Raw genomic sequence first — 12,314 nt, 5'->3', positions numbered from 1 at the left:
ACAATACCTGAAATAAAAGGTAGTCCAGTCATTCCTGGGGAGGGGAGAAAAAAGGGTCATCTCAAAAATACACACACAAAAAATGCTGACATTTAAAAACTTACCTCAAATTTAAACCACTCTGAGTTCCACTGCGGGTTGAGGGACTTGAGACACACATCTGTTTTAAAGGTGGTATTACCAAATTTTACCTAAAAACAAATGAGAAACAATTCAAATATACAGATCAAAAATGTGAATAAAAATAAAATTTAACGTCAGCTAAGCAATGGGAAGATCAACCATTCAGAGGGAAAAAGACAATTATCCCTGAGATGAAAGGGGAGAAAACAGGAAGGTCCAGGTAAGTCGATAGATTATACCTGGGAACAAGGGAACAAAGGCTCACCCACTGTTCTGTTTGACTAGCTCTACGGATCCCTGGTTTAGAAAGGTCCCCTGGAGAAGGACATGGCAACCCCCTCCAGTATTCTTGCCTGGAGAATCCCCAAGGACAGAGGAGCCTGGCAGGATACAGGCCATGGGGTCACACAGAGTCGGACACAACTGAGCGATGAAGCACAGCACGGCACGGAGAGATTAAAATCAGACCATGATGTCAGTGTGACGGCTTCCCTGGGGGCTCAGTCTGTAAAGAATCCACCTGCAATGCAGGAGACCCAAGTTCAATCCCGAGTCGAGAAGGAAACGGCAACCCACTCTACTGTTCTTGTCTGGAAAATCCCACGGACAGAGGAGACTGGTCCATGAGGTCACAAGTGTGGGACACGACTTAGTGGCTAATCCACCACCAAGTCCGTATGGAGGAAGTACCCAACACAGCCTTCACTGAACAGGAGCTTAAACAAAAGAGGAAAGTCTTAAGGGGGGAGGACCAGCAAAACAAAAGTAGAAGGTAAAAAGGACAACTGTCTTACCAGCTCATCAAGAGAATCCAGAACCACAGCCTATTATTACAAGAACTTAGTAACATATACTCCTCTATTTTCTTACTTCCTCATATTTGTTATTTTTAAAAATCTTTACTTGTGTATACACAGTGATCAGCAATAAACCATGGTCATTAAGGGTTTTATGTTCCTACATTCGGGGACAATAAAAGGGGTTGGATGGGGAGTCTATTGGGTTTCATAGTCAGTCTTGGCGGGCACTAAATCAAAAAGAAAAAGTAAGAAGGAAATGAAGATGGAAAGCAGGCTAAATCCCTGGGACGCTTCTAACAAAGAACGGAAATTGTGAAACCTCAGACTGGACTTGAGAAGCGGTCAGGAGGCTTAAGAGCAAAACAGATAAGAAACTACTTCCTAGGTTGTCTCATCTTTCCTAAATTTGATCTTGCCAAGCTCTTTCCCAATTTTATCAGTTCTCACCAGTATGTATCACCCACCCTCAAAATTCACTAAAGGTTTAGCCCAATACCCAGTAAAGAATTTTGCACATTGTAGATACTTAGGAGATGCTGGTTCAGTCAGAGCACCCGTGAAATCTTTCCTTCCTGACTTACAATCCTACTTTTAGTATTATAATACGGGCAGATATTAATGTTTAATCAGTCCAGAAAATATTCTAAAAGCAAAATACCCAAAACTACAGTCATTATCTTCTGTACATTTTATCACACAATTTGAATTATCAGGGATGATACCCACCATTTTGTACCTAGGCAGTTGCGTCAGAGGGTAGAAAAAGTTTAAGAAATTACACAAAAATAGTTAAGTTCTTGCATGGTGTGTGTGCTCAGCTTTCTCACTCTTTGTGATCCCATGAACTGTAGGCAGCCAAGCTCTACTGTTCATGGAATTTTCCAGGCAAGAATACTGATGTGGGTTGCCATTTCCTACTCCATCAGGCATGGTAAGGACTATAATAAATAAGAAACTGAGAAAAAGGATTTGCCAAATATGTCACAAACAGCTAGTTTCCTTGATTTCTAACAAGTTCCTACAAAGCAGTAAGAAAAAGATCAATAAACCAACTGAAAATCAGAAATTCAAAGAAACGGAAATGCAGATGTCTTTTTAATATATCAAAAGATGAAAACAAACTAAACCAACATGTTGACTACTTAGGTCGGCAGAGGTCAAAAAGTCTGAAAAAACAGTGTGAGAGTTTCATGCTCATACTCTTGCTGTGAGTGCAGCTTTGAACAATCTTCACAAAGTGCAGCCTGACAACATTTATCAAAATGTTAAATGCCCATACCCTTTAAATTCATAGAGATGCGCAATGACATATACAAGCAGCATTATAGTGGCAAATGATTGGAAGTAACCTAGATGGCCATCAATTGGGGACTGGCTAAATCAAGCATGGGAAAGCTGCACGATGTAGTGCTAAACAGAAAAACGAAGCCGTTCTCCAAACACTAGTCCAGGTGTGATCCCTGGTCGGGGAGCTAAGATCCCACATACCACAACTAAGACCGTGTGCTGCAAGCAGAGAAGTCTGTGTGCTGAAGCAAAGAGCCCAGTGCAGCCAAAATAAATTGAATTTAAAAATTAAAAAAAAAAAAAAAGGAACCATATCTAAGATACATCTCTACTGCAGGGTGGTGAGTACAGCATTCTTTGTGGAGGAAAAAAATGACAAATCATAAGGCATATGACATATGCCTATACGTGCACAGATTATTTCTGGAAGGATATACAACAAATGTTAACAGAGGCCACTGAAAAGAACAAAACAGATCAGCTGAAGGAGAGGCAATGAGAGGCTGACTCGTTTTGTACCTGTTGAATTTTGACACGCATGTATATTACCTATTTCTTAAATGGGCTATTTTAAAAGTCAAAAACATCAAAAATTAAAATAAATTCAAATGGCAAAAACTTTGTTTAAATTCAAATTATAGAACTCTGGATTTATTTCCAGGAATTTATCCTAAAGAAGTACTTTCACATGTGGCCCCTCCTCCAAAAAATATACAAAAGCCTAGGGACAACAAGAAAGTGACTGAATCACACACTCCCTACTAAAGAATGGAGCTGACTATATACGCTGTGAGGAGAATATGTCCATGGCATAATAACTGGAAAAAACAAGAAACATATGATATGTAAAAGTTGCTTTCTTTAGAGGCAGGAGTAGACAGGTACATGCCAAAAATGGGACAGCAATGATCTCTGAAGAAGGAACTGATAAGGGAGCAGATGACACAGGACAGTGTTGTAAGAAGTAAGGGGCTTTCAAGTTTACTTCTGAGTGTTCGAATCTTTTGTAACAGGAGTGATTCATGCTCAGTTGGCTCTCAGTACCCAGGTATTGGTTCCAGGACTCCTCCCTACCCCTCGCCCAACCCACAGAGAGCCAAATTTGTGGATGCTCAAGTCCCTTATATAAAATGGCACAGTATTTGCACAGAAATTTCTGTACAGGAAATATGCACAATTCCCTGTACACTGTAAATCATCTCTAGGTTACCTTTAGTACCTAATACAATGTAAATGCTATATGCGTGCATGTCAAGTTGCTTCAGCCGTGTCCAACTCTTTGCAAACCTATGAACTGTGGCCCACCAGGTTCCTCTGTCCAAAGAATTCTCCAGCCAAGAATACTGGAGTGGGTTGCCACTTCCTTCTCTAAAATGCTATGTAAATAGTTGTAAATACAACATGTGCGTGTGTGCTAAGTCACTTCAGTCCTGTCTCTTTGTGACCCTATAGACTGTAGCCCACCAGGGTCCTCTGTCCATGGGATTCTCAAGGCAAGGCTACTGGGTTGCCATTCCCTTCACCAGCAGATCTTCCCAACCCAGGGATTCAACCCTAGCCTTGTCTCAAGTCTCCTGGATTGGCAGGTTAAGTTCTTTACCGCTAATGCCACCTAGGAAGCCCATACTATGTAAATAGCTGCCATACACAAAAAATTCAAGTGTTGCTTTTTGGAACTTTCTGGAATTTTTTTTTTCCCAAATATTTTCTACCTGCAGTTGGTTGAATCCACGGAAGCGGACCCCAGGGGTGTGAAGGGCCAACTGTATTACTGTGTAACTATCTTTTTTACCTTTAAATCACAAATGTAAAAGAAATGAAATGATGAAAAAGACCCCACAGAAGAAACCTACTCACTACTTCTCTAATGTTTATTACATTTCAACATTCAAAACACGAAAGAAATATTTATTTTTTAATTTACCTAAAAACTACTTTATTTGAAGTAGAATATCATTAGGATTCATAATACCATTCAACACCATTCAATACTCAAGGGTTTTGGCTCAACTGCCAAACCCAGCATATGATTCCCTACGTTGTGATTTTTCCGCCCTCTTAAGTCCTGTCCCTACAGTGTTGCGCTATAACGTGCATTTCTTTGAGGAGGGGGAGGTGAACTGCCAATTCCATCCACAGTAAAAATCTAACAGTCTCCATACTACTCTAAACCAACAAAAGATTTCAGAAGAAGAAAAAGGCTAGAGCAGGTACTCTGCCAACATTGTGGTGATTCCCAACCTACTAAGGAAGAATCAGAGTTCATTTGGTCTTATTTAATTCAAAGGAGATTTTATTACTCAGCAATTAAATGAATGCCTCACCATTTACCTAAAGAACATAAGGGATTTTAATGAGATTCCCTGGTAAGGTAAAGGCATTCTCTTTTCCCACTCATTAGCTAAATTATCTTGAGAAAGTTATTTAACCTGTTATTTAAAGCTGCCTCCTCCTCTGAAAAGAGGAGTTGCTGTAAGCATTAATCAGGATAATGCATGTAGAGACCTAGCAAAATGTCTGGTAGAAGATGCTCATTAAATATTAATTTCTTTTCCCCTCCCAGTTCCTTCAAAGGCTCCTGGGTAAACACAAAATGATAATGTAGTTTAGCAGAACAGTTTGTAACATGCATTAATATATTTTGATTAATACTTCCCTTGTACAGAATCCCATGCCATTCATCCTGGAGATTCCTATTTAATAGTCATCTTTAAGTACTACTTGGTCTTCACTGGCTTCCTGAAAGCCTCACATCATATATAGCAGAAATTCCCTCAACCAATACAACCAGGACCAATATCTGAGTAGTCAAATAATTTGGTTAGATCAGATAATCATTAAAAATGATACAAGCAGTAAACATTTTCAAATAAAAACAGGCAAATAAATATTCATTTTTCTATCTTTTATCATAAAACTAAAGGCTTCATCTTTGATTAAGGATCCACTGCTGACAGTTCTATAGCATCTTTTTTGTATAAACAACACCCTTAGTGTACCATCTATGTCTGCCAGTTGGGTTTCCTTTTAATGCAGTAGAGAGACTTCCCTGGGAGTCCAGTGGCTAGGTCTCTGTACTTCCAATGCAGGGGCCCAGGTAAGATCCCTGGTCAGGGAACTAGATCCCACATGCCACAGCTAAGACCTGGTGCAGCCATATAAACAAATCTTTTTTTTCAAGTGGTAGACTTAAAATTACTGGTAACAAAAAACTATGGATAGAGAATACTCATTTTAAAATCTTCATCTGATTCAGGAGTAATTTTTAGCAACTGTATCCGTAAGTCTTTACATAGCATTATCAACTTCATTATCCCACTTAAATCACTGAATTGTATGAGGTTTAAACAATAACAGTAACAATCAGAGTTGGCATAAATAGGGTAGGGAATAAACACAACTACCTCTTAGTAATACATCAGAGCTGATGGGAGAAACACGCACACTAGAGCAGAATCTAACGATACGCGGTATTAAAAAATGTGTTTATGGCAGAAACGCAGAGCATTGGAGACCGTAATGAGTCAGTTGGGAGAAACTGGTTAAGAGAAGACCAACCATACAGACTTCTGCCCCTCCTTTTCAGACCATTTGGTAATCTGTATCCATCTGAGCCACCAGGGCAGCCCATACCCCCTTTACCCAGCCAAATTTTATTTCCCACTTCAACAAGAACCCCCTCTTCCATTTCATGTGCTCTACCCCCTCCTTTTGCTTTTATCAAGTTTGTCCTATTCATCCAAAAAATGCTCCCTTTTCCTCTCTGCCTGTGGAGATGTTACCATCTTCCCAGTCCAGCACAAAGGTTTCTTATCACCAGCCCAGATTCATTATGCCCCTTTCCTATGCATTCATACAGTAATGAGAGTCTACCCCATACAATGTATCCCTTTATTATACTGTAATCCTTCATTATCCCCTTTTTCCTGCATTAATCTTTCCCTTTCTGCTGGATTATTCCTACTAGCACACAAATATGTTCTAATATCTTCTAATTTATGTTTTAAGTACTAAAAGCTGCATACTGGCCCCCCCCCCCCCCCCCCCCATATCACACTATTTCTCCTCTGCCCTCACAGTCTTATTTCTTGAAACGGTTGCCTATTCATGCCACCCTTACTTCCTTACTCCCGTGTTCAGGGCATGTGTGCTATGTCGCTTCAGTCGGGTCCAACTCTTCGAGACCCTGTGGACTGTAGCCCTCCAGGCTCCTCTGTCCATGGGGCTCTCCCATGGAGTGGGCTATCCTGCCCTCCTCCAGCGGAGCCTCCCAACCCAGGGACTGAACTTGGGTCTCTCACTGTCTGTTGTCTTGGCAGGTGGGTTCTTTACCACGAGCGCCACCTGGGAAGCCCTCCTGCGTACTTACTTGACTACTGTATGGGTTTCCGGCCTCGTCCCTCCTTCTGAGTATCAATGCCTTCTGAGACATCACTTTCCTGATTCTCTCCTAAAATCACTGGCTGACAATACATTTCGTTCCCACAATTCTCAACTTCTAATAAATCCTTAATGTCAAATTCATTCAAGGATCCATCCTTCCTCTTGCTCCCTCTTCTCTCCCCCTAAGTCAGTGGTTTGCAAAAGGGACAGAACCAACTTCTAAGGGAATTTTAAAAATTGACAGTGGGTATTTTTGGGAAAAACAGTAGTAGTATTAAGTGAAGAAGGCCAGAGATCCTAGGTGTCCTGCAATTCAAGAGACAGTCCCCAACAATGAAGACTTGTCCCATGTCATGACTATCAAATGTTCCCACCAGATAGCCAGATGGGTCAAAAACCTACCTAGAACCTAACTCAGTTTTACAAATATAAGTATTATAATGGGATTTAAATATATACTCACTGTAATATACATAATTGTCAAGAAATACAACCACTGTGAAAATTAGTGGACGACTTTTTTCCCATGAGCGGGCTATTTTGGAAAATCAGATAACCTATGGCAGTGAAGGCCCATCTGAGATGCCAACACTACACAACTGTCTCACTCTCCGAGAGGAGCAGTCATGTTCAGGAGATTGTACACAGAGGTGAGGCATTTGCTATCCTGAGTCCCTGCTTCATTCTCTCCACTTGGGACACTTCTCACCACCTTGCATAGTCTCTCTTACTTATCAATTTTCCTGATTAACTCTCTCCTCCCACTAAAAGCTAAGTTCCATGACTACAGAAATTGCTTTGCTCACTGCTCTATGCTTGCATGATGTACTATAGCCAGTACAGTATCTGATATATACAAAGCCTCAATAAATATCATGGACTCAACCTGACTATTTCATGTTTTCCACTATGGTCATTAACAAGTATGTCCATATTAAAATACATATTATAAAATACTTTCATTTCTGTATCATATTACAGTTAGAGCATTATATTGATTCTTTAGAATTGTGAGCATGTAAAGACAGTAAAGGGAAGATTCCAAAATACCTGCTATATAAACGCAAGATTGGGTCTCACAGAGTTGAGAAGTACTGGACTGTGGGAGTTTATTTTTAACTCACACCTCTCTTCAAAACACCATAGTCACAAATCTGACCTTTATTCCTCAATAACTCCAATTAAAGGACCCAAAGACACTTCAAACTGAACATGCCCAAATGGAAGCTTATGCTCAGCCCACTCAATCAATCTCTCTGAACCCCTGGAGACTGAGAAAATTACTCCAGTGACACCAGAAATCTAGGAATCATCTTTATGTCTCCCTTTCCCTGGCCCCTACTCCAACCTACCAATTCCTCTACTGTTTTCAAAGTGTATCTGGAACCCATCCATTTCTATTACCAAAACCATCACCTTGACCCTCACGATCTCTTTTTTGAACTATTATGAAATCTCTTAACTAGTTGCCTGCTCTTTCCCCTCTGCAGTCCATTCTCCAGATAGTAACAGAAATACTCATCTTAATAAGAGCTTCCCACTGAACTGAGAATCAAATCCAAACTTCAGTCATGGCCTCTAGGATCCTGCACAATTGGCTCCCTGATTAATTCGTGTTATCTCACAGTACTCACTCCTTCCCTTACTACTTGCCAGCACACATCTCTTCCCTCACTTCCTGAAATAAGCAAATCCTCAGGATCTTCCCTCTGCTGAGGCGTTCTTCTCCTCCAGCCTCTCCACCACACACACATCCACCACCACCACCACCACGCAGCTATTCCTTCTCACCCAGCAGCTCTGTGCCTAGCTGGCACTTCCTCGGGGGCCTCCCTTGATAATCCAACCTAAAGTCCCAGAGACGATTCTTCTTTTTTACTAGTTACTGACAATTAGAAAAGTATATCTGCATATATTTATTTTTTCACTCCAGGACAGTGACTATGCAAAATTAAACTTTTAATAGTCTACTACTTCTAAAAAGGTACAAGTACATGGTATTGAATTTTTTCTAAACTTTTTATTTTGGATTGGTGTATAGCCGATTAACAACGTCATGATAATTTCAGGCGAACAGTGAAGGTAAACTTGCTGAGATTCTCTACTGCTTTTCTTTCATGACTCTCACCACAATTTGTAATTATAAATTTAATTTCCCTTTACTTTTTAACGTCTGGTTCTCCCATCAAAATATACAGTCCATAAAAACAGGAACCAAGAATATTTGATCGGTGACTACCAGCTAGATTGGTGACTACAAGACTTGGCAAACAGCACACTCAGTAACTATTTGTTGAAAGAAGGAATGAATGAGTCACGGTTAAATCCAACTCCTCCCTCTCCAGCAAACACCATTTGTTACCAAGGCCTGAGAATGTTACCTCAGAAACGTCTCTCAAATATTCCGCCTTTAATTCATTCCCACTATCATTCTAAACATGCACACACTGTCTGGATAATTTTACCACCTTCTCAACTGATCTCCTTGCCTCATCTCTCATCTATCCAGTCTATCAATAACATCACCATTCAAGTCATCCTAGAAAGAAACAACCTAACACAAAACTGATCTTATTTCATTTCTGCTTGAAAAACTTCCCCAGTCTACCTTACACTCACAAAATAAAGGAAAATGCCTTTAACATAGAAAATGAGGTTGGGGCAAACCTACCTTTCCAGCTTTAACCCCCCAAAAGCTCCACTACCCACATATCCCCTCTGACACCAAGCAGATCACAAAGTAAGTTGGTCTCACACACTATGTATCCCACTCTGCACCTCTGATGTTCTGCGCCTTTCCACTCTGCCTGGAAAATTCTGGGTATTCTACAAAGCCCAGCTCCAATGTCTGTTTCTTAGGAAGACCGCCTCAACCTTGAGAGACAGAATTAAGTTTCCAGAGTCTACAGAAACACCCATCATCTTGTCTGGAAAGGCGGTAATGAGCACAATGGATTAACAGACCACAAGGCTATGGAGAATAACAAGGTTAAGTTAGCTCTGGCAAATTATTTACTGTTCCTAGGCTTTTCTCAAGTTGTAAAGCATTTTTAATTGTAAAAACAGTCAATACAGGTTGACAATGCAAATGTTATCTCAGAACATGTTCCCCTGGCTCCTGAACTTGCCTGGTTCCTTTGTACCAGCAAGTCTTCATAGCATTTCTCAGGTATCATGATTCTTTTCAGATATGTTTTAATTGATTATGTGTACATATTGCTTGGAAACAAAAGTCCATATGATATTAAAACAAATCTGTTGTGTCCTTCTTGTACTTCCACTGTAAATAGGAAAATAAGAATACAATAATAGTAGGCTAGGTTGTGTGTTAGTCATGCACTCGTGTCCAACTCTGAGACCCCATGGACTGTAGCCCTCCAGGCTCCTCTGTCCGTGGAATTCTCCAGGCAAGTATACTGGAGTGGGTAGCCATTCCCTTCTCCAAGAGATATTCCCAATGCAATGATCGAACGCGGGTCTCCTGCTCTTCGTGCAGCTTCTTTATGGCCTGAGTGAGCAGGGAAGTCCGATACAAAGACTAAGACGTAAGACTAAAATTTAAGATATAAAGACTAAGAATTGAAAAATACTTAGCACAGACTTGGCAATAACAAGACTCAATACATGTGAGCTACTATTTATTAACCTAAACTGTGCAGGTCAATCTCTGACATACCTGAAAGCAAAGACTATGCTTTTGCAATCTGTGCAACCCCATGACTTGTCATCTGGCCCAAGAACATACTCAATAACTGTTTCTCAAATAAAAATGAAGTTGAGACTAAGAATGTCAATGTTTGTCTAGGTTAGAGAATCTTTAGGGACCATGAACAGTATTTTATATTGAGATGGAATCAGGCTGTATATTATCATGTATCTATCAACTCGAAGCATTAATAGCCCAAACAATTACTGTTCTAATGCTCTGGCTCGTCCTGACAATTTTTTATTACAGTATTACTAGGCTTCTTTCAGACTCGGGATTATTACTTTCCGGGCCCCAGGCCTGTGCTAATTTGCATGAGTTTTAAACTAATCATTAGATTTAAAAAGCAATTTTGCAATTTAAACCCATGGCACTTAATTGGCTTCCTACCTCAAGGCACTAAATTACCCTGAAACAGCTCATCAGACCTACCAGTCTATACAAGAGCAGAAAAGTGTTACACTTGGGTTTCAGAACTTGCACTGATGATTCAGAAATCACTGTTAAAGAGGAGATCGCCTTGCAGCTCTCCTGTGTCCGTAACAGACTGTATCTACATTCCGAAACAACATCTCCATCACTCTAGCATTAAAAAACCAGGTACCCTCCCCGCAAAGAAGGGTGGATGTGGGTGTGTGTGTGTGTGTTTCAGTGGCCGCCTGGCCACGCCTTGGGATCTCCTGACTGGCGGGTGGCCTGTTAAGAGTCCTGACATCAGGGTCACCCCTGCAGACAGAGCAATAACAGCTTTCCCTCGCGGCTGAGCGTGCCGCTGACGCCTGCGGGCCGTGCACCCATTACATGGGCTGCAGTCTCAGCAGTCAGCTCTCCAGGGAGGGCTGGCCAAGCACCGCACTCGGCAGGCCGATGGGCCGGGAACGGGCTGAGGGACTGCGGGCGAGGTGGCTAGGATCCTTCACAGGGCTTGGCGCTCCCTGCGTTTGGAGGGGCAGGACCTTGCACCAACCTCCACGAAGGCATCAGTCAGGTCACTAGCTCGGTCCATCACTGGTAAATGGCGCCCGGCCACGATTTTCACCTTCAGCTTCCCAGGCATCGTCTCGGCTTCGGCCTCTTCTTGGGCTCCTGCAGAAACAAACAAGCGAGTCTGCGCCGAGCGCCCAGCCTGGGAGGGGGAGGGGGGAGCGCGCGGGGAACGGCGCGCGGCCGCGGGGACGCGCGGGGTAACTGACAGAGGAGGGCGCGCGGGGGCGCGCTGCGCCGCCTGGTGCTACTTACTCTTGGAAGAGAAAGGGGGCCTTCCGGTGCGGGAACTTAGGCCTCATTCCGGAGAGGCAGGCGGAGGAGTGGCCCCGATGAAGGCTTCTGCCCGGACTCCACAGCGCTGGCAAGAGAAGCAGAAGCCAGTCGACATCCCGTTGAGCCGCTGCCGCCTCTACTAGTGTTTCTCCTCCCCCCAAAATGGCGGCCCCCGAGGCTGGGGAGGAGGCATCGATTGCTCGGCGCTCGGCCCACCTCGCAGAGGAGATGCGAAATTGGCCGAGAGCAGATGAGAGGCGGGACGGACTTCGAGGAAGCGGAGGGCAGGGAAACTGGTGGAGCTCCGCATCATCCAGCGAGCGCGGGCTGTAGGTTGGGGCCCAGCTGCTTCCGGAGAAGAAGCCGATCTACCCGTCAAGGGCGGACCGCAGGTGCGGCTCCTAACTTCTCCGCTGGCCGTTACCTTCCTGGCTGCCAGCGCCGCGTTTCCAAAGGGCCAGGAAAGACCGGGCAGCAGCAGAGACGGATAGAGGAGCGGTTTCAATTTGCCTTTAACGACCCTTTAATAGTTCGTGAAATCAGCTTAACTGGTTTCTACCTGGAAGGTCTACAGTTTTTGTTTTATATGAAATAGAGTGAGAAATTTCAGGAACCTCTCGGAGAGTCGAGTAAGTATTGGAGTAAGATAGTCGAGTATTCTATAGTAACATTCTTTATTCAGTCATATACACGTGTACTGGGTTACAGATGTTAAGGTAGATTTTGGACGGAAAATTTTTGAAATCCAAAGGCAC

The 12,314-nt window shown here is 42.6% G+C and overlaps 1 protein-coding gene across 6 annotated transcripts in view; it reads right to left on the bottom strand.

The window, feature by feature from the left end:
* Window positions 1-11,688, bottom strand: part of C2CD5 (C2 calcium dependent domain containing 5) — a 94,620-nt gene extending 82,932 nt beyond the window's left edge. For all 6 annotated transcript variants that reach the window (XM_065940470.1, XM_065940427.1, XM_065940435.1 and 3 more), the window contains exons 1-3: window positions 11,539-11,688; window positions 11,267-11,385; window positions 105-191 (exon numbers count right to left, since the gene is read on the bottom strand). In XM_065940470.1, coding sequence (XP_065796542.1) covers window positions 105-191; window positions 11,267-11,356 — 177 coding nt within the window. In that variant the 5' untranslated portion in view covers window positions 11,357-11,385; window positions 11,539-11,688. The remainder of the gene's footprint in view (window positions 1-104; window positions 192-11,266; window positions 11,386-11,538) is intronic.
* Between the last annotated feature and the right edge of the window lie 626 nt (window positions 11,689-12,314).

The sequence above is a fragment of the Muntiacus reevesi genome, chromosome 1, assembly GCF_963930625.1.
Source record: "Muntiacus reevesi chromosome 1, mMunRee1.1, whole genome shotgun sequence".
Lineage (NCBI taxonomy): Eukaryota > Metazoa > Chordata > Mammalia > Artiodactyla > Cervidae > Muntiacus > Muntiacus reevesi.
The sequence above is the reverse complement of the archived record's forward strand: the minus strand, read 5'-3'. Positions and strand labels throughout refer to the sequence as shown.